The sequence below is a fragment of the Hippocampus bargibanti genome, linkage group LG12, assembly GCF_051943395.1.
Source record: "Hippocampus bargibanti isolate YZ-2025 linkage group LG12, ASM5194339v1, whole genome shotgun sequence".
Lineage (NCBI taxonomy): Eukaryota > Metazoa > Chordata > Actinopteri > Syngnathiformes > Syngnathidae > Hippocampus > Hippocampus bargibanti.
In genome coordinates this window covers 10,933,106-10,959,398 of record NC_142745.1, presented here as the reverse complement: position 1 = coordinate 10,959,398, position 26,293 = coordinate 10,933,106, and the positions used below count along the sequence as shown (strand labels likewise).

The 26,293-nt window shown below is 40.8% G+C and overlaps 1 protein-coding gene across 5 annotated transcripts; it reads right to left on the bottom strand.

Annotated features, from left to right (window-relative positions):
• Positions 1 to 1,085: 1,085 nt before the first annotated feature.
• On the bottom strand, positions 1,086 to 25,101 carry LOC148890455 (ras-related protein Rap-1A-like). 5 transcript variants are annotated; one of them, XM_089009364.1, is made up of 8 exons: positions 25,042 to 25,101; positions 16,058 to 16,146; positions 13,750 to 13,818; positions 13,471 to 13,527; positions 12,703 to 12,843; positions 6,026 to 6,169; positions 5,803 to 5,934; positions 1,086 to 2,122 (listed from the first exon to the last, which is right to left on the bottom strand). In XM_089009364.1, exons 2-7 carry the CDS (start codon positions 16,112 to 16,114, stop codon positions 5,845 to 5,847), a joined length of 558 nt encoding a protein of 185 aa, XP_088865490.1. In that variant the 5' UTR covers positions 16,115 to 16,146; positions 25,042 to 25,101; the 3' UTR covers positions 1,086 to 2,122; positions 5,803 to 5,844. The 5 variants fall into 5 exon arrangements, with proteins under 5 accessions (XP_088865490.1, XP_088865491.1, XP_088865494.1 ...); XM_089009365.1 differs by lacking the exon at positions 25,042 to 25,101 and adding an exon at positions 24,825 to 25,034; XM_089009368.1 differs by lacking the exon at positions 25,042 to 25,101 and adding an exon at positions 24,730 to 24,753.
• Positions 25,102 to 26,293: the final 1,192 nt, after the last annotated feature.

Sequence of the window (26,293 nt, the reverse complement as noted above, 5' to 3'; positions counted from 1 at the left end):
GTGTTGGTGTTAATGGTTGCTCGGCACTGATGGATGCAAATTTATTTTTGATCAGACGGCGCACCCGTGAGCTAAATTTCGTTTCCTTTTCTTTTAAAGGACAACCGACGCCTTCGGACAAGTTGTGTCCATAATTTGTAAAATGACTTCAAATGACTTCTACTGAGCGTATTTTACAAAAATTCCATGGCATATAGCTATATTTTACGTTTTAAGACTCGCGCTCAATACTCAGGAAGTCTTGTTTTTGAGTTGATGACGATGCCTGACGTGACGTCATGTCTGGAACACCCCTGACCGAGAAAGCGACACACAATGCATTTTGGGTACTTTGTTTGGTCTGAAAACTTCGTGTTGATGGCAAAATCAGAAGGAAAACACATAAATAACACGATGGTGAATCGTGTGTTGCACCAAGACTACTATTTGGTACTAGTTGACACAAATTCCCAGCAGACAAATCAGCCCATTTCCAACGGAGCTTGGGCGCCATCTTGTACATTTTCCGGGACGCTACATTGGAGTCCTGATGGCTCGAATTGATATGGGAGGACTTCTTTAATCGATTTCAAACATTTAAGCTTTCCTTTTCAGGACTATTTGAATCATATTCATAACTGGATGAGTAACAAGAAAGCATCTTCTCCGAATCTGAAGCCATTGTTTTGATTCTCGAGCAAGGCAAGACGACCTGGCGTGATGTCACAAACAAGGGGGCGGGACCTTGTGAAACTGAAACTTTCTAATGTCATTTTGAAGTAGTTTTGGGACACTTTAACTCATTTTTATTGGTGTTTTGCATTTGACTAAAAATATCAGCCTGCGTGTTTTGGGTATTTTAGATGCTATAAAACGTTCTCATATCAGTCAGGAAACAAAAAAATGGTGTCGGTTGTCTTTTAAATCGGGCTTCCATTGTGCAGACTTACCAGGATATAAAAAGACCAACCTGTAACCAAAGCACTCTGGTTAAAAGTTTAATTCACAAAAATACATTGACCAATATCATGAAAATGTACTAAAATGTACTTGAATAATCCATAAACGCTGGAAATATTGTCAACAGAAAAACACAAGAAGCATAATTTGAGTTGGTTTAGTATAATATATTTCAGCTTCAAGAGACATAGAAATCATTCCTTACCCCCTCCCCTCCCCTTATTTCTTCTATAAAAGACCCATTTTTTTTGTCCGAAGGATCATTATTATGCAAAAAGAAAACAAAAATGGCATTAGAATATATTATGGGAGCTATGAAATTCCCAGTGACTAAGTATAAAATTAAGTCACATCAGAGAGAGACAGAGAAAGTGAGAGAGCGAGAGAAAGAGAAATAGAACGGTTGAAGTCCATGAACAGTAAGCGGGGTGAAAAGGTAAAAAATACAGATTTTTAGACCTTGATCTATCATTACTGACATGACAGGCATGGAGAAAATGTTGATGACCATCCCAAAAAGATAAAAATAAATGATTCTTACTTTTCCACTTGGTTTTCACACATCTACAATTATGAACTGAAGCAATTTTTTTTCCATGCTCGTTTTTGAAGAACATTTATAATCACACAACTAAATTCATGTCTTTCAAATACGATATATTGAAAAAAAATGGAAAAATACTGAATCCCATTTCTAATGTTTCACTGACTATTTTGTCATGTGTGTGCATGTATATGTGTGTGTGTGTGTGTGTGTGTGTTAAAAGTGTCAAAAAAAAGAGGGGTAGGGGGCTTGGGCGAGGGCTGCTCGTGGACATGGACATTTCTTTTAACAGATTTTCCTGCGCTGTTGTCATCAGTTTGTGGCCTTTTGGTTTTTGGTGTAGAAATGGAGCAAAAAGTGTCCTTTCAGCAGACACACACGGGAAGAAGGTCCTCATGGGCAGAGAGCAGAGTTGTCTCTCGCCGACTGTCTTTCTCGTTTTTTTTTTTTTCTCTCTTTCTCTCCATGTTGTACATCGTCATCCTCATCTCGGATCGAGCGGTGTTGGGCGCTCAGCTGATTCACCGTTTGTGGTTGATGGGGTGGAGAAAGTTGGAGGTCGGGTGTGGAAAGGGTGGGCAGGACTGTTGGAATGCTGGCACGTTCCAATCGGGGCAACAGTTCTTCATTACAGCATTTCTGCAAGGTGACAGTAGTTACATTCTGGATCGCTTCCTCCTTTATAGGTCATGTGGTCATTGGAACACAGTTTAAGATTTTGGCGCCCTCGCTTGGCTGCCGCGTGTCATTACACTCTATGAAGGGGATGTCGAGAAGTGACTTCTTGATTGTTTTGCAATAAATTGTACATCTTTTGTCATTTTCCGATTGAGAAAATGTGTCTAAGTGTGCCGTTGTCAATCTTGATGAATGGTGACATCGCAATTTGGCCGATTTACAGAAATACCAACCCAACATCGAGTTTCTGCGAGTGACCAAGGGTGGGTAGGCTTTTAGTCAAATAGTCCGCCTCATATTTTTTTTTTTAATCTTAACTCATTAACTGCCAGACGTGCAAACATGTGTCCACTCCAGTGCCAGGGTTTTTGTCATTGTCACTTGAATTCCAGGACCCACAGAATATTGAGTTTTAGGCCTACATAAACATTAAGTGTGGCGTTAGAAACCTTAGACTCTCTTCTTTCATCAGAAAAAAAGAGTTAATTCTTGAATTATATGGGTCTGGAGTTATATGAGCTTGAAATGAGGGTGGCTGTCCAATATGCAATGCAATACATACATATCAGTTTATAAAGCACTTTAACAACAGCTGAAGCTGGAACAAAGTGCTAACATGGGGAAAAAAGTAAATGCTGCCCCCTTCTTGAAGGGAAAACACATTACCAGAGGTCTGGCAAGAGCTTTATTGGCACCCATGCAACAAAAAAACAAAACCCAAGCTAGTAATTCGGGAATGGCGCCCTTTGTTATATTTTCAATTCACAAAGGTGATTTGTTGAAATACTGTGCTGTGGTTTCCCCCTGAATCAATTTGCAACAACGTGACTGGAAATTAATAATAATAATAATACATTTAATTTGTAAGCGCCTTTTAAAACTCTCAAGGTCACTTCACAGTCACAGGATGAGTTTTTTCTGTGGGTGAGCAGTGGTAGCCACACGCGCCAGCGTTCACTCAACCTGGAATAGAAAGCTAGCTAGCCAATAGCCAGCCAGCTAGATAGCTAGAAAGCCAGATAGATAGATAAATAGCTAAGAGACAGCAAATAGATAGCAAATAGAAAAAATTGTGAATTTTGTGTACATTTTTTGGACCATTTTGTGGGTTCTAATCATTTCCGATGATTGGGACAATGCAGCTTTTAGTTAGTGCATGTGAATTTTCAAAAATGTCTGGGGATTGATTGCCCGAAAGCATCCTTGGTAAGGAATGCCCGTTAACAAATGCAAGAGAACCTGACAAAGCGTGAGGATTTCCTCATAGAACTCGGCTGTGTGATCCACAAGTAAATGCATAGCCTTGTTAAGCTGTGACTCATACAGTTTTGCAGGTGACAAGTGGAGGGAGGAAAAAAGCATATGAAATGAAACGTCAACACTTTTCAAGGCTGAATCGGGGAACACAAGCTTATCCAGACTTATTCACAATGAAGAGATATAATAAAAGACTGAATTATGTAAATAGATAAAGAATATCAATAAAGTCAACTGGTTAAGTGCTTGTTTGAGGTCTTTGAGGGTTGTGAGGCTTAAAAAACAATTCGGAAAAGGTGTATAATCCTCATCCATGGCGTTATCTAAGAAGTGTTTATTTTCATGTTCCCATCCTAGTGTTTCAACGGTAGCCAAAATGGAACTGTATAGTGCATCTTAGCAGTTTTTTTTTTTGGACGACGATACTAGTGCAGCGTGTTCTACCGGAAACAAATTCCTTGTGCGTTCTACATACTTGGCAATAAAGATGATTCTGATTCTGATTCTGATTTATGTTGTTGTTACTGCAAGCTGAAAAAACATATACAAGTTGTGTGTTTTTTCTTTTACAATACGATACAATACAATACATAGTGATTTACATGTACAGTATATAGAGCTGCTTTTGTCTATCATAACACAACTTCGCCTTTTGCGTTTGGTCAGTTTACAATCAAAGCTATGGGAACATGCTGTTTTAACTTGTTTTTTTCATGTAAGGGGGGTGGGATATATTGTAAATTTTTGCTGTTTTTTTTAAATAATAATAATACATTTCATTTATAAGTGCCTTTCAGAACTCTCAAGGTCACTTTACAGTCACGGGATAAGTTTTTTTTTCTGTGGGTCAGCAGTGGCAGCCACACGCGGCAGCGTTCACTCAAACCAGAAGTAACTCAAATAGATAGAAAGCTAGCTATCTAGCGAATAGATAGCTAAGAGATAGCCATTAGATAACTCGCTAGTAAGCTAGCCAGATAGCTAATAGATATCAAAACCAGGATTTTGTACAGATTGTGCTCAAATAGCCTTCAGTCTACATTTGGTTTACTTTAACACAAGTACAGGTGTTGAATCAGTCTTATTTTGACCAGAATTTCAATTCATTTATTTGTCAATATAGCATAATCACTACTAGCTGTCGCTAGCTAGCTATTAGCGATCTATTAGCTCTAGCTATTTATTAGCTATCTATTAGCTTTAGCTTAGCTTATCTTATCCTGTGATTGTAAAATGACATTGAGAGTTTTGAAACGCGCTTATAAACGAAATGTATTATTATTATTATTATTATCATCTATTTAAAGTACAGCCGTGTGACGACGGACAAAGGCCACCTCTGCACGCCATGACATCTTGTTATATCCCTTGATGCCTCGAGGTGGAGCTCTTTCTCTCCCACAGACTTTTTTCCAAGGGGAGGAAACGAAACTGGTGTTGACACGATGTAATTTGTGTAAACATTTAACTTGTGACAAATGATATGACAAAGCATGAAAGCCATACGATAAAGGATACTCGATCAAGGATACTCGACAGCACTTATTGGTGCTGTGTTGGTGATCTTTAGACGGCATACGTGAAAATTTGACTTTTTTTCTCTGGATACAAATAGTGAAGACTGGACTACTTTCCCCTTTTCAAGGGTGTGTGTGCATGTGTGGAGGGTTGGGGTGGAATCTTTTCTGGGATGCATTCTGAGAATGTGCCTGTGAGCTAGCAGTTGTAAAGGTTATGGAATCACAAGTAGGCTTATTAACATTAGGTCTTGTTTCTGGATTTGCTTTGGGGGGAGGCTGAGTCTCCATCAATCTCTAATTTTGCTGCTCGTCAATTTTTTTTTTTTTTAATAGAGGAATCCCAGTCACATTTTTTTGCACCCAACCCTGAGTCTGAGTCTTTTGTTTTCAAATATTTGCTAATACCAAGTATTGTTTTTTTTCTTGATTGAGTGCCGATAAAGCGTTGGCCATGGCCTGTGGCAGCATTTCCCTTTTTTTTCCATGTTAGCGCTTTGTTCCAGCTTCAGCTGTTGTTAAAGCGCTATGTAAACCAATAAGTATGTATTGCATTGTATTTTGGAAATCCGCCCTCATTTTAAGCTTATATAACTTTAGACACATAATTTAGGAACAAACTCTTTTTTCCCGATGAAAGAAGACAGTCTAAGGTTTCTTCCGCTGCATTGAATGTTTATGTGGTCCTAAAACTCAATGACAAAAACCCTGGCACTGGAGTGGACACATTTTTGCACGTCTGGCGGTGAATGAGTTAAGTGAACCATAATTCTTTGTCTTTTGTGTAGTTTGACGTGAGGTATTAAGATCCTAATTAGCGGTTTTTAATAGTTACAAAAACAAAAAAAGGCATATTTCCAAACTTACCTGGCTCAGAGCTGCTGCAGCGGCTTTAGAATGGGAGGGTCTTTAAAGCAGCACACAGTTGGATTTCTTTTTTGCCTTCTTCTTTTCCACTGGCGTTTTCCTATTTATCTGTCTGACCAAGTCATAGAAGATCTGAGAACAAACAAACAAGTCAAAATCAGTCAGATGCCGGTGCTCTCAATACCCCTAGGATGGGAACATGAAAATCCAGAGGCTCACTCACATCAAGGACGTTGATCTTTGACTTAGCAGAGGACTCTAAAAAGGCACAGTGGTTCCACTGTCTGGCCAGGTTCTGGCCCTGCTCCTTGCCCACCACACGCTCATCCTCCAAGTCGCACTTGTTGCCCACCAGGATCATCGGCACCTGAGGAAACAACGCACAAAGAATTCAAACACAAAAATCACAGTTACAATTCAAATGAAACCTTCTAATAATTACTCAAGATTTTTTTTAAATAAAAATTAAGAAGACAAACAAGTTCTGTCACCTACATACTACCAAACACAGGCAAAGAAAAAAACTGAATTTTACAATGCAATACAATACATATTGATTTATATAGCGCTTTAACAGCAGCTGAAGCTGTAACAAAGCGCTTAACATAGACGACTATCATATACATAAAATAAAACAGCCACAAAGATAGAAGAAAGCCCCAGGAAGTAAACCTAAGATCATGCCGGGTCAAATGCCAAAGAGTACAAGTGACTTTTGAGACGGGTTTGAAAGACAGGCAGTGAGGGGGCTTGCCGAATATTCAGTGGAAGGTCATTCCAAAGAGTTGGACCATCAACGGAAAAGGCATGATCCCCTCTGAGCCTCCATTTGGTTTTTAGCACATCTAATAATGTCCTGAAGCGTCAGGAAGGAGTGTAAGGGCGAAGGAGCAAGGCCATTTACAGATTTCAAGAAAAATAAGATCTTGAAAAGAACTCTAAAATGTATACGGAGACAGTGAAGAGATGCCAGAGTAGGAGTTACATGCTCCCTCTTACGAGTATCAGTTAAGAGGCGAGCAAGCAGCATTCTGGACTAGCTGGAGACACTTACCATGGAGGATTGGCTGACTCCAAAATAAAGCGCATTACAGTCATAGAGCCGAGATGTGACAAAGGCATGAATTACTGCTTCAAGGTGCTCATGATAATGGAGATGTTTTATTTTAACCAGCTGCCTAATATGAAAGTAGCTGCATTTAATAACAGCAGCATTTTTTGGTCAAGTTTCAAGTCACTCTCCAGTTTAAGACCCAAGTTTCAGACTGTTGATAAGGAGCCAGGGGGCCCAAGTCTACAGGATGAGATGTACATGAGCCACTGGGAATTTTGAGTTAGCACTTTGTTATTGTTATTGATGTTTCATTTCAAAATGACTGGCCATTATGGTTATTAGGTTAACGAGTTTTCGACACTTCAGAATCAACTGAATATTCTGTGCGATACGACTTTCAGTACATTGGCACGAGTTGAAGGGGACAGACAGCCACAAGGGCAATCCAAATGGATCAATCAACCCCTCTGGAACAGTAAAAGAATCATTTCGGTTACATAACAGATGATATAATTGCCATTAAACGAGTGCTACTTGTTTTGTTTTTCGACAAGCCAGAGCGCTCACCGAGAAGACGCACAACAGACCTCCACTATTGCTTTTGTACCGCTGTTATTTTCCAGAAACAAAGGAGAAACGGGGGGGGGGGGCCTGAAAGGAAGTATGAACAACGCGAGCCTCGCAGCAACGTTGTCGTAGTGTCGGGATGCGCTTCATCCTGCCTGCTGTTTCCTGAGCGGCTATCTGGTACTGCTCGCTGGGCTCGGAGGAAGCCGCGGGGACCCCGCCCTGCCGGGATAGCATCGCTTTTCCTTCCTGAACATTTCCAAACATTTCAGCTGGATTCCGTGATACGGGTCGCCCCGCCACCTTACATGACAGCGTTGGGATGTGGGTGTTTATATCTTTCATTGTAAAGCTTTTACGATAAAGCTTCAAATGACCACGTTGTCCGAAAATGTGTGGAAATGTTTCAAGTCTCCGGCGGGAGAAATTTCACCGTGTAAGGGCTGTAACATCTAAATCAGTGTACGGGGATCCCTGCTTGACGAAAAACTGGACATGGGCAGAACATGTGGAAGCGCCACGACAACTGGCAGCAATATCCTATAGCCATTTCATTCCGCAAGAAAACGTAAAGTGTTCGTTCCCCGTGGGCCCGAGGGCGAACGACAGGAAGCTGGGATATTTATATGAACCCCGCGGAAGGTCGCGGCATAATGTTTGATATCCAAACAAGCTGCTTGGGTACCAGACTGCCCAACGACATTTCTACCAAGGGGTCCTGGGAGATTCATGGAATGTGCCGCTTAACACAAACGTCGAGCCAAAATGCGATAAAGTCGATGAAGCGAGGGGGTTGGAAGGACAGATACATTTTCAGTTTCAGCACAAGGAAGCTTTTGCTTCCAGCATGAGTCCACACGGGGCCAACCAGGGCTTGCTCAGGCACCGCTAACGTGCTGCAGACAGGTCCAATCCTGCCCGCCATGGCATTCTTTGGAGATTGGATTGCAGTTAAAATGAACAGAGCCAGCACTTTCAAACAAGCATGAGCAGTGTGTCACAAGAGCCCTACTACAGTCTCAGACGCACTGAAAGAAACTGAGATCGCCCCAAAAAGTCACAAGACTTGTCTTGTGTAAGAACTGGAAGGAAGTTCGGGAAGTAAACGCACAGCAGACTGCTTGCTCACTTTATGAGTTGCTCATTACAAGTGTTTTTCTTTTTTAAGATGAAACTAGGCCCCGTTGTGTTCAAAGTCAACTCATTAAAAGTCTGCTAATTGAGCACTGTAGGAAGCTGCTGAGGTTTTGGCTAGGGGGGGTGAACAATATGCTACAAACAACACACTTCAATGCAACTGCTCTTTGCAATGAGGCCCATTGAAGAGTTGTAATTGAGCTTAGCGATATTAAGGGCCTCTGCGTATTTTGCCAACTTGGCCCTAAATGGCGCATGGCGAACAAAAACAGCTGTAGCAGCGACCGAGGAAAGTCAGCTTTGAGATTGGCGAAGCCGACTAAGGTCCATAAATTTGTGCTTGGATGAAAATAAAAACATTTCTAGGCATTTTCGTATGATGGGTGTGATGGCGAATGGTCAAAGATATCGTGGCTAAGGGGCTTTAACCATTGGTGGAGTGACACATAAGCTGACAAAAGTGTCAACAAAGTCACAGCATAGCGCAAAATCTGTAAAAAGTTGCTTAATTAATATCGGTTATTAGACATTATACGTATATATTCGATTTATGTATAGTGCTATGTGCGTTGCAGGTTTACATATTGTTTCAGAAAATACAAACAAAACCTGAAGTGGTACTGTAAAGTCACATATTTGCTGGCATGAGCGTTCTAATTTTATTTAGGACTTAACTTTTTGCATCACACTTGTTTGACAGAATTTTCTTATGTTGTTTTAGTGAACGGTTGAATCAGGGTAAGTATGCGGGACTGTCGCGGCTTGGAATTGAAGCGGATTTACGTGGGACGGGAGATGTGAGACCATCTCTGTTCTTCAATGGATGCTAGTTTCGTGTTTGCTTCCAACATTTAGCTTGTAGCAGACGTGCATAATTCCACCATGACATCCTTGATCCACTGGTGAAAAGGATGCTTTGATCCTCTCTTCTTTTATCTAGAACTGCTTCATGCAACAAAGAGGGTGCAGAAATGCTTACATTTGAATGACTGTGTCTTTTGTGTTGTGTCACATTATTTGTTATTTAGGTTTTTTTTGTTTTGTTTTTGACTTCAAGATGGCGCCGCGCCGCGAAAGCGGGCGCCTTTACAGCAGCTCCTGTATTTGTTTTTGCTGCCGTGGAATGTAAATGTCGCCACTATGAGACAAATAAAAGCTCATGTAATTTAATGTAATCTAATCTAGAGGAAATATACAATATTGGATATTTATAAAGTGTGTGTTCTCATTGTGTCGATACTTCATGCTGTCACGCCATTCAAAAAAATGGTTGAAGCACAACAGCCAATTTGCCTCATTTCCCACTTGAAAGGGCACCATCACACTATCATTAAAAAATCCAGAATTGTACAAAAAAAAACAGGAATTTCAAATCGGAAATTTCTGGGTTTTAAAAATACATTTTTCCAGGTGTTACGTGGAAGGCAGTCAGCAGTCTCTACCGTAAATCAGATAAAACAAGCTAGCCAGGGGCTAACCTTAACTCCCTAACCACAGTGGCCCTCATAAAATGCTGCACAAACTCATAGCCGAGTGTAACTTTAATGAACTCGGGTTACTCCAATCATTCACGTGCCAGACCACAAGGCCCCCCTTGGCCTTGGAGGAGATGGGCTAATGGGGAAAACACAGAAACAGGCACAGAATAAAAGTTGGATCTTGGGGGAGGAATAGAAAGAAGGAACTTTGATACCACAAAATGTGGTTACGTGGGGGTAGCAGAACGGAAAAGAAAATGTGGGGTAGGATTCCTTCCCTCGGCAAAGAGCTCCAAAAAAGGACAGCCTTGATGGTGCTGATGTGATCTCTGCAGCAGCAGAACACCAGCAAAGCAATGGACCCTTACTCTAAAAGACCTTTGCAACAAAATATACCAAAAAGTAGAGACGTGTAGAAAACCGATAACTGCATTTTCTGTCTTTCACCAAGAATAAACTCGACCAAAAATGGTTTTTTTACAGCTTTGTGGGTACTGTCAAGTGTCACACTAACTTCTCTCGCTCTGTCATGTTCAAAGCAACGGACACTGTCTGACATGGATTTTATACGCAACACCAGATGCGGGGGTTGATGTTGTCTAATTATCTGACAACGGGAAGCCATGTTGTAAAAGCGTACAAAGCTGCAGCGAAGTCCTGCGTTAGCTAGGTTCTCTGCGAAGGAGGCAAAGACTTTTTGTCAGATTCGATTGTTTCCTGTGCTGCTATCGCTAGGTTCCTGTGTGAAAGGGGGGAGTGGATCAAAATGTGATCTTTTACTTTTCCGCTTTGGCAATTTTGTTGATTCAATGCGCGAAAGACGCAAGACTTTTTTGGGAAGCTACCGTATTTTCCGGTGTACAAAGCGCACCGCAGTATAAGGCACACCCCTAATGAATGGTGTGTTTTCAAACGTTTTCCATATATAAGGTGCACTGGAGTATAAAGTGCACCTTATATGAATGATAAGTTTTCTAAATATATAAATGTTTCCCAAATATATGGTGCTACAGTAGTGGATAATCGTTGAAGGAAATGGGTAACATCATAGATATCCTCAAAAATATGTTGGGCTGCAGATAATGTACCATATTTTCCGGTGTATAAGGTGCACCGGAGTATATGGCGCACCGCCATTGAATGGTGTATTTTCAAACTTTTACTATATATATATATATATATATATATATATATATATATATATATATATATATAGGTGCTCCAGACTATTAGGCTCACCTTTAATGAATGAAAAGGGTTTTCCAAATATAAGGCACAAAACATATGGTGCTATAGTAGAGGCTGGGGTTACGCACTACTTCTTTGACAGACGGAAAATGGAGTTGGTGGCTGCTGACAGTAGTTGCCAGAACTGTTGTGGCTCAATATAACTTCACATATAAGGCGCACCTGCGTACAGTATAAGGCACAGAGTCATCTTTGGAAGAAAATCAAGGCTTTTGGGTGTGCCTTATGCATTGGAAAATACGTTAGTTGTCCATCTGTGAACTGCCGAGATTTTGACATTCAGTTTTTTTTAATCAACAATGCAAAAAGATTGAGTTTGACAAAATTGAGGAAGAAAATATCTTGAGTGACATTAAGTCATTTACAATCCTTCTAAGGCACACGTGCATATAAGGCGCAGAGTCATCTTTTGAAGAAAATCAAGGATTTTGAGTGCACCTTATACACCGGAAAATACGGTATGCTATATTATCTCAAAATATACCATCCTAGTACTTTTTTTTCAGAATATCAATAGAATGAATGTACATCGTATGTTCATCTATTATTTTAAGATTTCCACTTCAATGCGAATTGACTTTTTTCTTTTAAGTGCCTCACTCAAATTCCTTATGCTCAGATTTCTGGGATTTTGTGACTTGGCCACTAGAATTGAAAAAGGCGTATTCATGCAGAAAATGCCAGTTACACACCTAAAGCATTCTTACCAAGAGTGTAAACCTCCAGGTCATCTTTTGAAGAAAATCAAGGCTTTTGGGTGCGCCATATACACTGGAAAATATGGTCATTTTATTTTTGTGCATATTATTCCCGAGAGCTGAAGCTTAAAGCCCACCTACGCAGCCTTCTGGATAAATAGACACAGGTGGATTAGTGTCAGGTCGCATGTTCAGGCTCTGATGTAGCAATTTATCAGTCGCTGTGAAAGAGGCGAATCCTAATGAGATGCTAATCTTATTCGGATGCTGACGAGTAATTGTGAGAGCTGGGGAAAGACATTCATTGTTATAACCGGGATCAAACCAATCAAAGACGTTCATTGTTTTTACTGGGCTCAAACAAATGAGCTACGAGGGAGGAATGTCCTGCAAATGGAAGCAGGCCCAACCCAGAGACATCTATCGCACAATGATATGCAGGGGGGTACAAATGGCACTGTGTTTCCTCGCATTGTTTTCCATTCACAAGTAGGACTGGGACACCACGGCCTCCATTGTTTTGTGCTAATACGAATTTGTAATAGCCTTGCATAAGATGCCTGGATTTCAGCGTTGAATGGTCTCCATAGTAACGGTACAATGTAGGCGGCTGAGAACGTAGAAGCACAGGAGACTGTAATCCAACAGTTCTAAATTCCAGGATCTTTTCAAATACGAATCAAAGCAAAAGATGGGACACATGCACACAAACGCTTACATCTTCGGTGTCCTTTACTCGTAGAATCTGTTCCCTCAGGTCCTGGAGGTCGTTAAAGGTGGATTGCGCTGTGATGGAGTAAACCAGGGCAAAGCCTTGGCCGTTCTTCATGTACAAGTCCCTCATTGCCGTGAACTGCTCCTAAAAAAACACAAGGAAGACCAAGCCTTGGTTTGAAGATTTGATTCAACCTGAGAGGGAGAGTAATGGAAACGCGGCGTTCAGCGTTTCCATTACTCGCACCACAAAACGACAAAGACAGCATGAAGTCATACTGTGTGCTGCTCTATCCACATCAAAGTAGAAACAAAAATGCAGGATTTCAGACAAATTTTTACCAACTGTCCACCGTCTCAAATTAACAAGAGCATCTTGGAATTGTCAGGCTGCGAGATGTCACAAAGTGGCGCTTTGGAGATCAATGCTAACCAGTTGGCAGGCTAACGGATGAGGATGGCGGGAATTAAAAAGAGGAAGGCCAAAGCCGTGATTATTTCTCATCTGGGATCTAGATAAAATTGCATGGTCTTTAGGGCGTTTTTTTTTTAACAACTGCAGACGGGAGCCCTCAGAGGACCACAAAAGAATTGTTTTCTCTTAACCGACTCATAGCCAAGCTGCTAAAATACTGATACTGAAAGCGCATTGCAGGCTGGAATCAAAATCTGGGGAAACTGTGTCAAGTTGCAAAATTAATGCGCTAGCTACCAATATCACATATCTTTTCAACAACAAATTAAAAACGGTTACATTCCGAGTTCAACTTACTGTGCCGGCTGTGTCGAGAATTTCAAGCATACATTGCTGCCCGTCTACCTCCACTTGCTGTAAGGAAAAACAGCAGATGGTTTATAAAACATGCATAACAATTGGCAAGAATTGTTTTTCACATTGACATCAGCGTTTAATAATAGGTCAAACTTTACAAGTATAGGGAGAAAAAAACAGGCAGAAGGGTGTGATAGCACTGGAGATGAAAATGATGAAAAGCAACGGAACAGCTGGCCAACCTCAGTTGGCGCCACTCTCGCCCGTCGGGAAGCTCACCTTTCTGTACGAGTCTTCTATTGTCGGGTCATATTTTTCCACAAAGATTCCCTGCACAAATTGTACTGTCTGGAAAAGAGAACACAATGTGAGATCAGTATTGGAGCATTCAGAGACGACAGCAATCTCCTTTTGCATCATCTGACAGAGATGGGATTTCCCCCCTTCTATATTTTGCCTTTGGAAAAAATAAGAGAGGTGGGTGGGACGGCGTAAGTGGACATGGGAACGTCATAAAGGTGGGACAAGACCTAAAAAATACAAATAATAAACAAACAAAAAAGGGACATCGGAATGCCAGCAGATCAAAATTAATCCAACAAATTCACTTGCAAATAACAGTGTGGAGGATTAAAAAAACTGGATTAAGTTAGCTCAGTGCAACAACTGAGGCTGTTATGAAATGTCGTCACAATAATACAATTTTGACATGGATAAATAAATTAACTAATATGAATCATACAGAAAACATCAACCCACTAAATTGAAAAATGCTAAGCTGTCGCTTCTTTGTGATATCATTGCCTAAGCGTCTTTAGAAAATGTCTTGAAGAAGGGCTTTTGCCATTTGCCTGGCTGGTGCCAAAATATTTCCAGATGACACTGCATCTGCCAGCACAACTTTATTTCGCTGACAAAGCCCTTCGGATGAGCAGCGAAAACGTCCAACACCTTCAAAGAAGTACAGATGACGGCTGAAGAAACCTTTTCATCGATGGACCACTCCAGTATGACTGAGAGCCTACACAGACATGTACATACGCTCCCCAATTTATGAACGAAATACGTTCCAAATGGTTGTTCGTAAGTTGCTTCAGTGCTATATTTATGGAATGTATGTTGGAAGGCTTACATAAGTATGTTTAAGGTTTATATAAGTATGTTTAAAGGACAACCGACGTCACTTTTTTGTTTCCTAACTGACATCAGAAAAACATTTCATAGCATCTAAAATACCCAAAACACGCAGTCTGATATTTTTATTGAAATGCACAACACCAATAAAAATGACTTAAAGTGTCCAAAATCTGCACAAAATTGAGCTGCGAATTGGGCATTTTCAGAAAGTCCCGCCCCCAGTTCGTGACATCACGCCAAGATGTCTTGCATTGCTGGAGAATCAAATCAATAGCTTCAGATTCGGAGAATATGCTTTCTTGTTACACATCCAGTTATGAATATGATTCAAATAGTTCTGAAGAGGAAAGCATGCATGTTTGCAATCGATTAAAGAATTTATTCCGTGCCATTTTGAGACCACATTGGGGGGAAATGGACACCAAAAGAGAGTCAGAAAATGGCGACCAAGCTCCTGTGAGGAATTAATCAGCCTATGGAAACGGGCGATTAATTCGTCACAGGAGCTTGGTCGCCCTCTTCTGGCTCTTTTTGGTGCAACACGACGTTTTCAGACCAAACAAGCACAGCAAAATGCATTGACGTGATGGAAGGATTGCTACAATGTGTCCTTTTTTTCGGTCAGGGGCGTTCCTTCAGTGACGTCACGTACGGACCTCGTCACCAACTCAAAAACAAGACTTCCAGAATATTCAGCGCGAGTCTTAAAAACGTAAAATACAGCTATATGCGGTGGAATCTTTGTAAAATACGCTCAGAAGAAGTCATTTGAAGCCATTTTACAAATTATGGACACAACTTGTCCGGAGACGTCGGTTGTCCTTTAAGGCTTGTATAAGTAACCTGTATTAGTTTGTATTGAAAAATAAACATTTAATAAAATATATGATCTATAAAGATATGTACACGTACACCTGGAGAAAAGACGACATATGTTACTGCAAAAATGTTCGTATGTACAGTTGTTTGTAACTCGAATGTTCGTAAGTAGGGGAGTGTCTGTACTGATTGTGCTTGTTTTTCAGTCTTCAGGTGGGTAAGTTTTTAGCCTTATTTCTCTGAATATGCACACTGGCCAAAAATGGTGGCGCCCACTCTCAAAGGTGATATACAGCCCTGAATTTAAAAAAAAACAACAACAAAAAACAAAGATGCGATTGTTTCTTTTTTTTCTTTCTTTTTTTAAAGAGAGGTTGCGTGGTATATAATGTAATGCTGTAAACTCTTCAAAGTCAATGGAAAGTGAAATTAACTATGTTCCAAATTTCACACCAGAAACACGCCAAAAATCTCCCAAGTATATGAAATGAGGCCTTTGACTCAACTACAACTAATGTAATTGTTAATTGCACTAATCATAACTGAATTTTGATTCATTACACAGCCTGACTGCAGAGGTGTCACCTCTGAGCTGGGAGGAGCAGAGAAATTGAAAAAAAGGCAGACTTACCAGAGCGGACTTGCCCACACCACCGGAGCCTAACACCACTAGCTTGTATTCACGCATGGCGGGATCACTTCAGCAGACAGCCAAACAGTCTGGAGAGAAGCACAAAGAGACACAAAAGAAAATTTCAATCAAGACAAAGAATTCAAGTGCAAGTCGGAATTTCTCATATTTTTTCATTCCAGAAAGGAATGAATCTCGTCATTCCTGGAGGCGTCAGGCAAGAGGCTCAACACAACAATGGGGGAAACACCCAAAAGTGGAGCTCCTTGAGGGAGGAGGAGGTGAAGACTATCTTGACCTCTGTTTAACACAATCCAGCTGTGCAGTGCAGGAGGACGCCGCACCAATGATTTATGGACCCCTCAGAATGACACAATAGTCTTTCTTTCATGGATCGCTCTGCACCCTAGAGATTTTTTTGTGAGCTCAATTGCCTCTTTTTAGGTACTGCGAAACATCAATGGGTTGTCATTTTCTAGTAAATGATAAAAAGCAGCCCCGAAGTGTGGGTCAAAACGTGGAAGAACTTGTGCAATCTCTGGAATATGGCTTTGAGGTCTTCCAATCCCTGGCGCGCATTATGGGGGCTTAATCAGATGGGTTAGCCAAGTGGGTCACTGCAAAAAGAGACCGCCACACTGAGGTTGACAAGGAACTGGTGAAGTCAGTTTCTTTTGAGTATTTGATAGCCGGATCTGGTATCTTGCATGTGCATTCCATTATTTCCATTGTTCTTGTTGACAATGACACCCAAGTTCTATTTCATTCAATATACAGACGCTCCCCAACTTACGAACATTCGCGTTACGAAAAACGGTACATATGAACATTTTTGCGGCTACCTGTATGTCGAAAAATGTTCGGACAGAGATGCTGTAAGTTAGATTCTGTATTGCGCACCTTTTTCCGGCTGAGCTCGCTTACGATTGGCAGTTGACGCTCCAGGAGGACATGATGCATAACAGAAAGTAATGGCTGCTGGCACGTCATTCAGTAATGACGTGCCAGCAGCTTCAGTCATGGCTTACTGAAGACCCAAGGATATATGTCGCCGTACTACAGTGGGTGTGAATTTATTTTACGACTGTTAGAGCGTCTGTGTTTTATACCTCCCCATTCAGTGTTTGACTTAAATACATTCCATTAAAAATATAGCACTGACGCAATTTACGAACAAATTCACCTTACGAACGACCGCTCGGAGTGTCTGGCTCGTAAGGTGGGGAGCATCTGTATTCGATCTGAACCCAATAGAAATAAAATAAGGGGTCTGTGGTGAACCTTTTAAAAAGTGGATAATGTCTTCTGAGCCGCAATGAAAAACAAATGCGGCCGTTTGATAATCAACCGCTTTGTAAATCATCAAAAGCTACGCGGCGCACTTCAACCACTCAAGAGCGGTGCACAAACAGACCGTAGACGGCCGACTCAGATGGCACACTGTGGCCATGTGGTCGGATGAAGGCTCCTGCGGTGTGAATAATTAATAATCGGTAACCCGCTGAATGTTGCTGTGCCGATGACCATTTTGTGTTTGGGAGCCTTTTACTGAGCGAGTTGCTTGTTCTGTAGCCACAAAGAGACATACGTATTCTTGTGCCGGTCCCAAGCCCGGAAAAATACAGAGGGTTGTGTCAGGAAGGGCATCCGACGTAAAAGCTTGGCCAAAACAGACATGCAGATCAAACCTCTAAAGATGGAGGACACTGATTTGCTGTGGCGACCCCGTCAAGGGAAAAGCCGAAAGGAAAAGAAGAAGAATCCGCTATAGCGGGTAAAAGGGGTCCACAGACACATCTGCGTTTCCTACGAAACACAGTGACGCACGTGTGTAGCATTCCAAGTACAGCACACTTCGAGTGATAGGCCAAGTGTGACATAAACGCTTCTTCACTATGTTTACCGTTGTCAAGGTGGCAAAGCTGCACCAAGACACAAATACTAGCCGGGAAACACAAATGGCTCTTAAAGGACAACCGACATCACTTTTTTGTTTCCTAACTAACATCAGAAAAACGTTTTATAGCCTCTGAAATACCCAAAACACGCAGTATGATATTTTTAGTCAAAGGCAAAACACCAATAAAAATGACTTAAAGTGTCCAAAATCTGCAAAAAAATTGAGCTGCATTCTCAGAAAGTCCCGCCCCTGTTCGTGACGTCATGCCAAGACGTCTTGCATTGCTCGAGAATCAAAACAATGGCTTCAGATTCGTAGAATATGCTTTCTTGTTACACATCCAGTTATGAATATGATTCAAATAGTTCTGAAGAGGAACACATACATGTTTACACTCAATTAAAGAATTTATCCCGTGCCATTTTGAGGGGAAATGTATCACCAAAAAAAAGAGGCAGAAAATGGCGACGAAGCTCCGTGTGAGGAATTAATCAGCCCATTTCCACAGGCTGATAAATTCCTTACATGGAGCTTTGTCGCCCTCTTCTGCCTCTTTGTGGTGCAACATGACGTTTTCAGACCAAACAAGTACAGCAAAATGCATTGACGTGATGGAAGGACTGCTACAATGCGTCCTTTTTTCGGTCAGGGGCGTTCCTTCAGTGACGTAGGGTGAGGACTCGTCACCAACTCAAAAACAACACTTCCGGAATATTCAGCGCGAGTCTTAAAACGTAAAATATAGCTATATGCGGTGGAATCTTTGTAAAATACGCTCAGTAGAAGTCATTTGAAGACATTTTACAAATTATGGACACAACTTGTCCGGCGACGTCGGTTGTCCTTTAAGGGCATGTGTGTCAGTTAAAATGAAAATTTACACCCCTGTCTCACTTTTTCAGGCACCCTGTGACCTATAGGGGTCCTTGATTTACAACAGTGCCTGTATCGCAAGATTGTAAATGGCTTTGCAATGAGCTACTTTAAGTTCACATACTCCTGAAACATAAGTGGGCAAGCTCAGGCATCGCTCTACTTTCTCTTTTTAACTTATTTCAAATTCATGGCCTATAAGTACCGTATTTTTCTGCACCATAAGGCATACCTAAGGGCCTCGAGATTTTTTCAAAAGTTGACCATGTGCCTCATAATCCGACGCGCCTTATGTATGGAAAAGGTTTTAAAATATGTCATTCATTAAAGGTGTGCCTTATATTCCAGAAATTGTTTTTTAGACTGATATTTAATGTCATTCAATTATTGTGTTGGGCTATGAATATGCTTCAGATTTGCATAAAAAATTGGGTTAGATAGTAAAACAAGGAGCCTTTGTAACAACAAGCTCAAGTTAAACTGTCTCCACACCAAGCCTGGGCCGCTAGCAGATAAACAGTCGCTGTATTGCAATAACAGCTCGAAAAATATATTATTTTGGAAAATAAACGAATAATAAATATTAGATAAATAAGTAAATTAATATTTTTTTCCAAAACAAAATAAAGGACCACACAACAAGTCTGTGCTTCATCAAAAATGAGTCGCTAATTCTTTTATCATAGGCTAATGCTAGCCATGCTATTTAGTCTTATTTCCTACCTTGGTAGCAAACCAAAGGCATTTCTTTCACCGATTGTACATATGCTAGCCTTCAGTGTCAATACAACGGAAGACATTTTTCAGAAAAGGTTTTCAGCGACGCAGACAGCATGCAATAGCATTGTACATTTCAACAAAGCTAACACATAAAAGGCCATGTAAGGACATAAAGCCGTCAAGCAAACCTCGCCCTGTTTCCATTCCCCTCTTAACAACGCTGTCATTCCTCGCAAAACAAATGCTCAGCTAGTCAGGCGCCGGCAAATAAGGAGCGAGGGAAGGCGGCGTGCCAGCGAGCACACGTTTTATAGTGACATCACTCACCCTCCGGGGCCAAAAGGTATGCGTGTCCATGTAGGGCTGCGAGCGGCATGTGCAAGTGGCTGTGACGCGGCTACGCAAAAAGTACATTCAGGATTTCCTGTCGCAGGCGCTAATCTGACATGAGCGAGGCTGCTGCAGCTGCTGACTCAGCAGGGTGGGACTATGATTGACAGCCGAGCGGCCTCAAGAAAGGCGCCCGTCCATTAAGATGAGTAACACAGGGAAAAGTGTCATCTTCGTATCGGCATGTGACGTTCACTTGATAAATTTCTGTTCTGGACAAATAGTGATAAGGTCTGGCGCTATGATAACCACACGCAAACCAATTGAGGATAATATGACGCCTACCGCTGAAAGCAAGCTTGTGTCAAGAGCAAACGAAATGATCTTTAAGAGCAATAATGTGTAAGAGTGTAATTTGCAAGCAATCATAGCTGGAAAGAGAGGCTATGCAATCATGGTTGAGATTGTTACGCTGGCGTTGAATTGGACGGGGATATTGATCAATTTCATCAATTTCATGTTCCAAATGCCCTCAAAACAACATTTAAGTGATTCATTGCACTCCACTGGAATAGGGGAGATTTACAATCGTTAGTGTTTGAAGGTACGGAACAAGTCAGGTTTTATTTAAAATAGATCAAACAGGAATCATTTAGATTGTACTATGCTGCTCTTAATATTTCTATACAAATACACATCATGATCAATTAAGTTTCGGGCAATTATAGGGAAGACATTTTAACTCATTTACTGCAATCCCTGAATTTATTCGCGAATTGAAAATATGACATGGAGCAACATTCCCGAATTTGTTCGGGTTTTGTTTTTTCTTGCGGGTGGTGCCGATAAAGCACTGGTTAGACCTCTGGGAATGTTTTTCCTTTCCACGAAGGGGCAGCATTTACCTTTTGTACAGCCGTCCCCACTTGCACCTCATATTACTCCCGAACCAAATAAGCGCTGAAAATCCTACCGGACCCTCTACACCCTGCCCACCACATTTTCCAGCGACTCCCCTCATGCAGGCTCTACTGATCCATGCGCACCAAATCCAGCAGACATTTAGCAGCTTCTTCCCCCAAGCCATTAACTCTCTTAAACAGTAACCCAAATAGAACTGTATAGTGCCTCCATTTTTCTTGTGATGATACTAGTGCAGGGTTTTCTTCTGTGTTCTACATACTTGGCAATAAAGATGATTGTGATTCTGCTGACAATTTCAGTTCAGAAAATAAAAAGGTCTAAACACCGCATATGCATATTTTGTTTTTCTTTGGCTTTGTTTTAGCTCTTCCTAAAATAATCAAAATTTTCGTTTACATACAAAAGAAAAAAAAACACACAAAAGGACTCAGCCAAAATCTCCGCCCATAAGTTTCTCCGGAATCAGTTATGAACACCAACTAAGGTTACTGAAGTTTTAAACGTCACTTTGTGCTAAAATCAGTTGGTGGCGACGAGCCAGAAGGAAGGAATCCATCATCATGACACACAATTATAATACAACGCACACACAGAACAACACTACGATCGCCACCATCACCGTTTATATTATTGCCTTACACGGTTAGCGAGAATGCATTAGAATGTCCACACAGGCAGAAATCATGAGGTAAGGCTAAACAGCACTTTATTTGTTACGACAAAGAAATATTTTTAATATATTTTGTAACTCAGCATAAAAACATTGAGCTTTTTCTTCGGGTATGGACAACAACATAATCGGAATGCGCTCAACCATCCTGTCAGTGGTGCCATGACCTGTAACCACATCCTCTTTCCAGAGACACAAGAAGGGTTCACAGTGACCGCCTAAAATAGCCTCTTCCACTCTCTGTTCCTGAAACTGGCAGACTAAAGTGTGTATGCGAGGAGGGACGCGGTTGTTTCAAGTCAGCATCTCATCATTGTAACCATGTTAAAGGCCAACCGACGTCACTTTTTTGTTTCCTAACTGACGTTAGAAAAACGTTTTATAGCATCTAAAATACCCAAAACACGCAGGCTGATATTTTTAGTCAAATGCAAAACACCAATAAAAATGACTTAAAGTGTCCCAAAACTACTTCAAAATGACCTCAGAAAGTTTCAGTTTCAGAAGGTCCTGCCCTCTTGTTCGTGACGTCACGCCAATACGTCTTGCCTTGCTCGAGAAACAAAACAATGGCTTCAGATTCCGAGATGCTTTCTTGTTCCTCATCCAGTTATGAATATTATTCAAATAGTTCTGAAGAGGAAAGCATACATGTTTGCAATCGACTAAAGAAGTCCTTCCGTCACATTTTGAGGCGTCTGAACTCCAATGTAGCGCCCAGAAAATGCACAAGATGGCGCCCAAGCTCCGTTGGAAATGGGCTGATTTGTCTCCTGGGAATTTGTGGCAACTAGTATCAAATAGTAGTCTTGGTGCAACACACAACGATTCACCGTCGCGTTATTTATGTTGTTGATCAACACGGATCAACACGAAGTTTTCAGACCAAACAAAGTACCCAAAATGCATTGTGTGTCGCTTTCTAGGTCAGGGGCGTTCCAGATGTGACATCATGTCAGGCATAGTCATCAACTCGAAAACAAGACTTCCTGAATATTCAGCGCGAGTCTTAAACCGTAAAATATAGCTACATGCCGTGGAATCTTTGTAAAATACGCTCAGTAGAAGTCATTTGAAGTGATTTTACAAATTATGGACACAACTTGTCCGGAGGCGTCGGTTGTCCTTTAAGGCCCCACAGGATTGAGGAGATAAGAGAAGCTGTAATTGCGTAAATGATTAGAGAAGTATAACTTCTCTCTTTAAAGCCTGAAACATGCCTCCAAACAAAATCCGCCAATGTCAGCAAATTCAAATGCTTCACCCGAGTGATTCTGAGCTGGGAAACAGGCGGAAAAGTAACAAATGACAGTTGGTCCTCAGTTTCATGTCTTTTGACGTTATGAATCGCTCACAACCGCGAGTCAGTCGCACTATTTATGGCCTTGAAGTATTTTTCCATACACATACAGCAAAATTTCAAACTCCTAGAGCAGACAGGTTGATCTGACAGGCTCCACTGGATCCAAGTATCAACAAAATCTGGATTAAGAGGATGCCTTGGAGAGTGATAAAAGTTTCACCTACATTGACCTCAACTTTTGTATTTTTATCTTGGAACATTGAGCAGTGACGTTTTACTACAGTGTTAGCATATGTCAGTAACAGACGATGGCACGTACAGACTTGTGTAAAAATGTAAGTTATGTCATGAATGCAATTTTCCGAATTGTACTGAATTTGTTTGGTCACATAGACCTCAACCTCTCTAAAATCAATTCCCAAAAAATTCTATACAAAAAATATTCAATCAGGTCTTTTATAATTTATCATTTTATTGGACAATGATTCGCTGTGGCGACCCCTTAAAGGGAAAAGCCGAAAGCAAAAGAAAAAGATTTATGGTTTTATTGTTCTGTTGTTTATTGTTCTTTTAATTGTAAAGTGTCCTTGGGTGATTTGAAAGGCACTTCTAATTCAATGTATAATTATGATTATGATGATGAGGAGGATTATTATTATTATTATTATTATTACTTTGCTGCTGTGAAATATAAATGTCTCCAGTGCGAGACTAATAAAGGCAAATCCAATCCAATCCAATAAACAAGCCTGGAGAAATACAGAGGGTTGTGTCAGGAAGGGCATCCGATGTAAAAGCTTGGCCAAAACAAACATGCGGATCAAAACTCTGATGATGGAGGACACTGATTCGCTGTGGCGACCCCTTGAAGGGAAAAGCCGAAAGGAAAAGAAGAAGATTATAAAAAAATCAAGTCATGATTCTACTTGCACTGCACAGATTTATTTATGCGATCTAATTTTGTTTTTAGGGTGACACCTGGTAAGCGTCACAGTAATGTTGGTCCATTTGGGGAATCTCAGTACATATCGGACCGTACATGTTTCATGGTGGATATTTTCTGTTGAAGCCAAGCACAGAAGGAATTTTCTGAATAGCGGACGAACCCAAAGGATAGATTAGATCAAATGAATGAAAAATAACTGGCTTTTTTCAGTTAATTTTAAAGCATTTTTGCCTCGATTTATCTTTGGCAATATCATACAAAAATATTCTCTGAAAAACGTCATCCAATCTTCACAATTCTAGTTGCTCACAGTTCTTGTTACATTGTGAAGTGGAAATTCCAGCCAGACTAAGCTAGTTAACAGACTGTCATTTTTGGGAAGTTTTGTCACGTTGCTATTTTTGGTGCTTCGAAAGGCACTTGCTTGTAGGCAAGTGCTCTAGATTACGTTTTCAAAAACTAATTTCGATATATTCTCTTAATTTTGCTCAAATTGGTTGCTACAGGTGTTTAAGAATCTTCGTCTTCGGCTTTTTTTCCCCAAAATATGAACATCAGATGTATTAATAGTCTTCGGATTGAAATTCCCTTGCAATTCGGTACGATGTGTGGAAACGAACCAAAGCTAACTACAAACACCTCTCTAATAGTATGAACGCAAATTCTCCTTTCCAATGCTTCGAAAGCCCTCTCGCAGAGATGAAATGAGGTAGCATTAATCTATAATCCGGGCCAATGAGATAAATGTGTCCCAGAGCGGACGGTGTGAGTAACACCGCCAAGTCCCGTTACAAAGCTCGTTAGCAATAATGAGGCTAACTAGATAGCTTTAACGGGCCGCGAGCGGAGGCTAGTTAGCATGATAGCCTGTTAGCTCAGCACCAAGCACGCACACACACAGACATAGAAACACATACATACACGCATATACACATTCACACGTTCCTCGTTTCAAAATGCCAACACGTAACACGCGCCCGCTAAAAACCAACGACCACAAACCCACGTTGGTTGACGCTTTCTATCAAGAGCCGAGTGGAGGTTTACGAGCTCCGGGCTGGGGTGGAAAGAAGACATCGGTGTTTGCGGGGTTAGCGTTACCTGCCCTTCCGCCTGGCCTTGACTAGAATGGGAGTGTTTCGGAAGCTACTCGCGGAGCTTTAATGTCGTTTTATCCAAACAAAACAGGTTAAAATCCGAGGAAAGCAGTCCACCAGCGACACGCGGCGCGAGTGCCGAGAAAGAAAAAGGCCCAGCGGTGGTAAAATGTTTATCTGCCGCTATCTGGTTTTTGGTGTCAAGTAAAGTTTGCGCTCACCGTTTGTCGCTTCGCTGTCTCTGTGGGCGCTCCGCAAAGTGTCAGCTCAGTTGCGCGCGCAGCTCATACGTCACAGCCCTGAACGACACTTCGGCATTTTTTTTGCTTAATTAAAAAAGCCACATATGCAGATCTTTCTTCTCGTCTTCTTTCGAAAAAAAAAAATAAAATAATAATAATAATAATAATAATAATAATAATAATAATAATAATAATAATAATAATAATAATAATAATAATAATAACCCCATTATATGGACAAGTATTATTATTGACGAAAGTTTGTTTTGACAACCTCAACATCACCAGTACTGTACATTGTAAAACATTTAAAAACGTCTGAAACGTTGACTATTTGTCATTTATATTTATTTGCATGTCACTGATTTTTTTTGGTCAAATGTATTTCAACACGGTGTTTGTTTCAATATCATTATTGTATTCTATTTATAATTGTAGTTTATTGTTTTCTATTTATAATTGTATTTTATTTATTATTGTATCTGTTTGTCTGTGACTGTATAGTGTCCGTGAGAGCTGTACAATCTACGTTAAAATATGTGGATTATTTAGATGTGTGTTTATTTTATTCTGATCAATAAAACAATTTCAATCCATGTGAAATTAACTAAAATATAATTCCAAACATTACTTCACAGTCCTTAAGAGGATAAAGGGCACCAGAATAAAGGGTTGCATTTTTTTAATCATATTTTTTTAATGGTTATTACAGCCGTCCATTATCTGTACCGCTTATTCCTCATACTCGGTGGGAGACAACCTGAATTAGTTGCCAGGCAACTGCAGGGCATAGAAAGAAAAACTCACACCTATGGACATTTTAAAGTGTTCAATCAGCCTGCCATGCATGTTTTCGGAATGTGGGAAGAAACCGGAGGAACCGAAGAAAACCCACGCGAGCCCGGGAAGAACATGCAAACTCCACACATGGAGGCCGGACCGGGTCTTGAAATCACGACCTCTGCACTGTGAAGCCGACGTGCTGACCACTCGAGACTACTGGGCCGCCAATTATTACGTGTACGTACTATATATTTTTTCTCTCATTTAATGTATATATTAAGTTCAGAGATCACCTGACCCCTTTTTCCTATGGCCCCTTCCACAAGTGGGGAATTATTTTTAATTGCGTCTAGTAGCGCTTTAGAAGAGGGTTTGTTCTGGTTTCCGTAGATTCACCCTAAAAAACATTGGTCTTTCTTTTGTTCATTTATATCGATTATAATGTCAA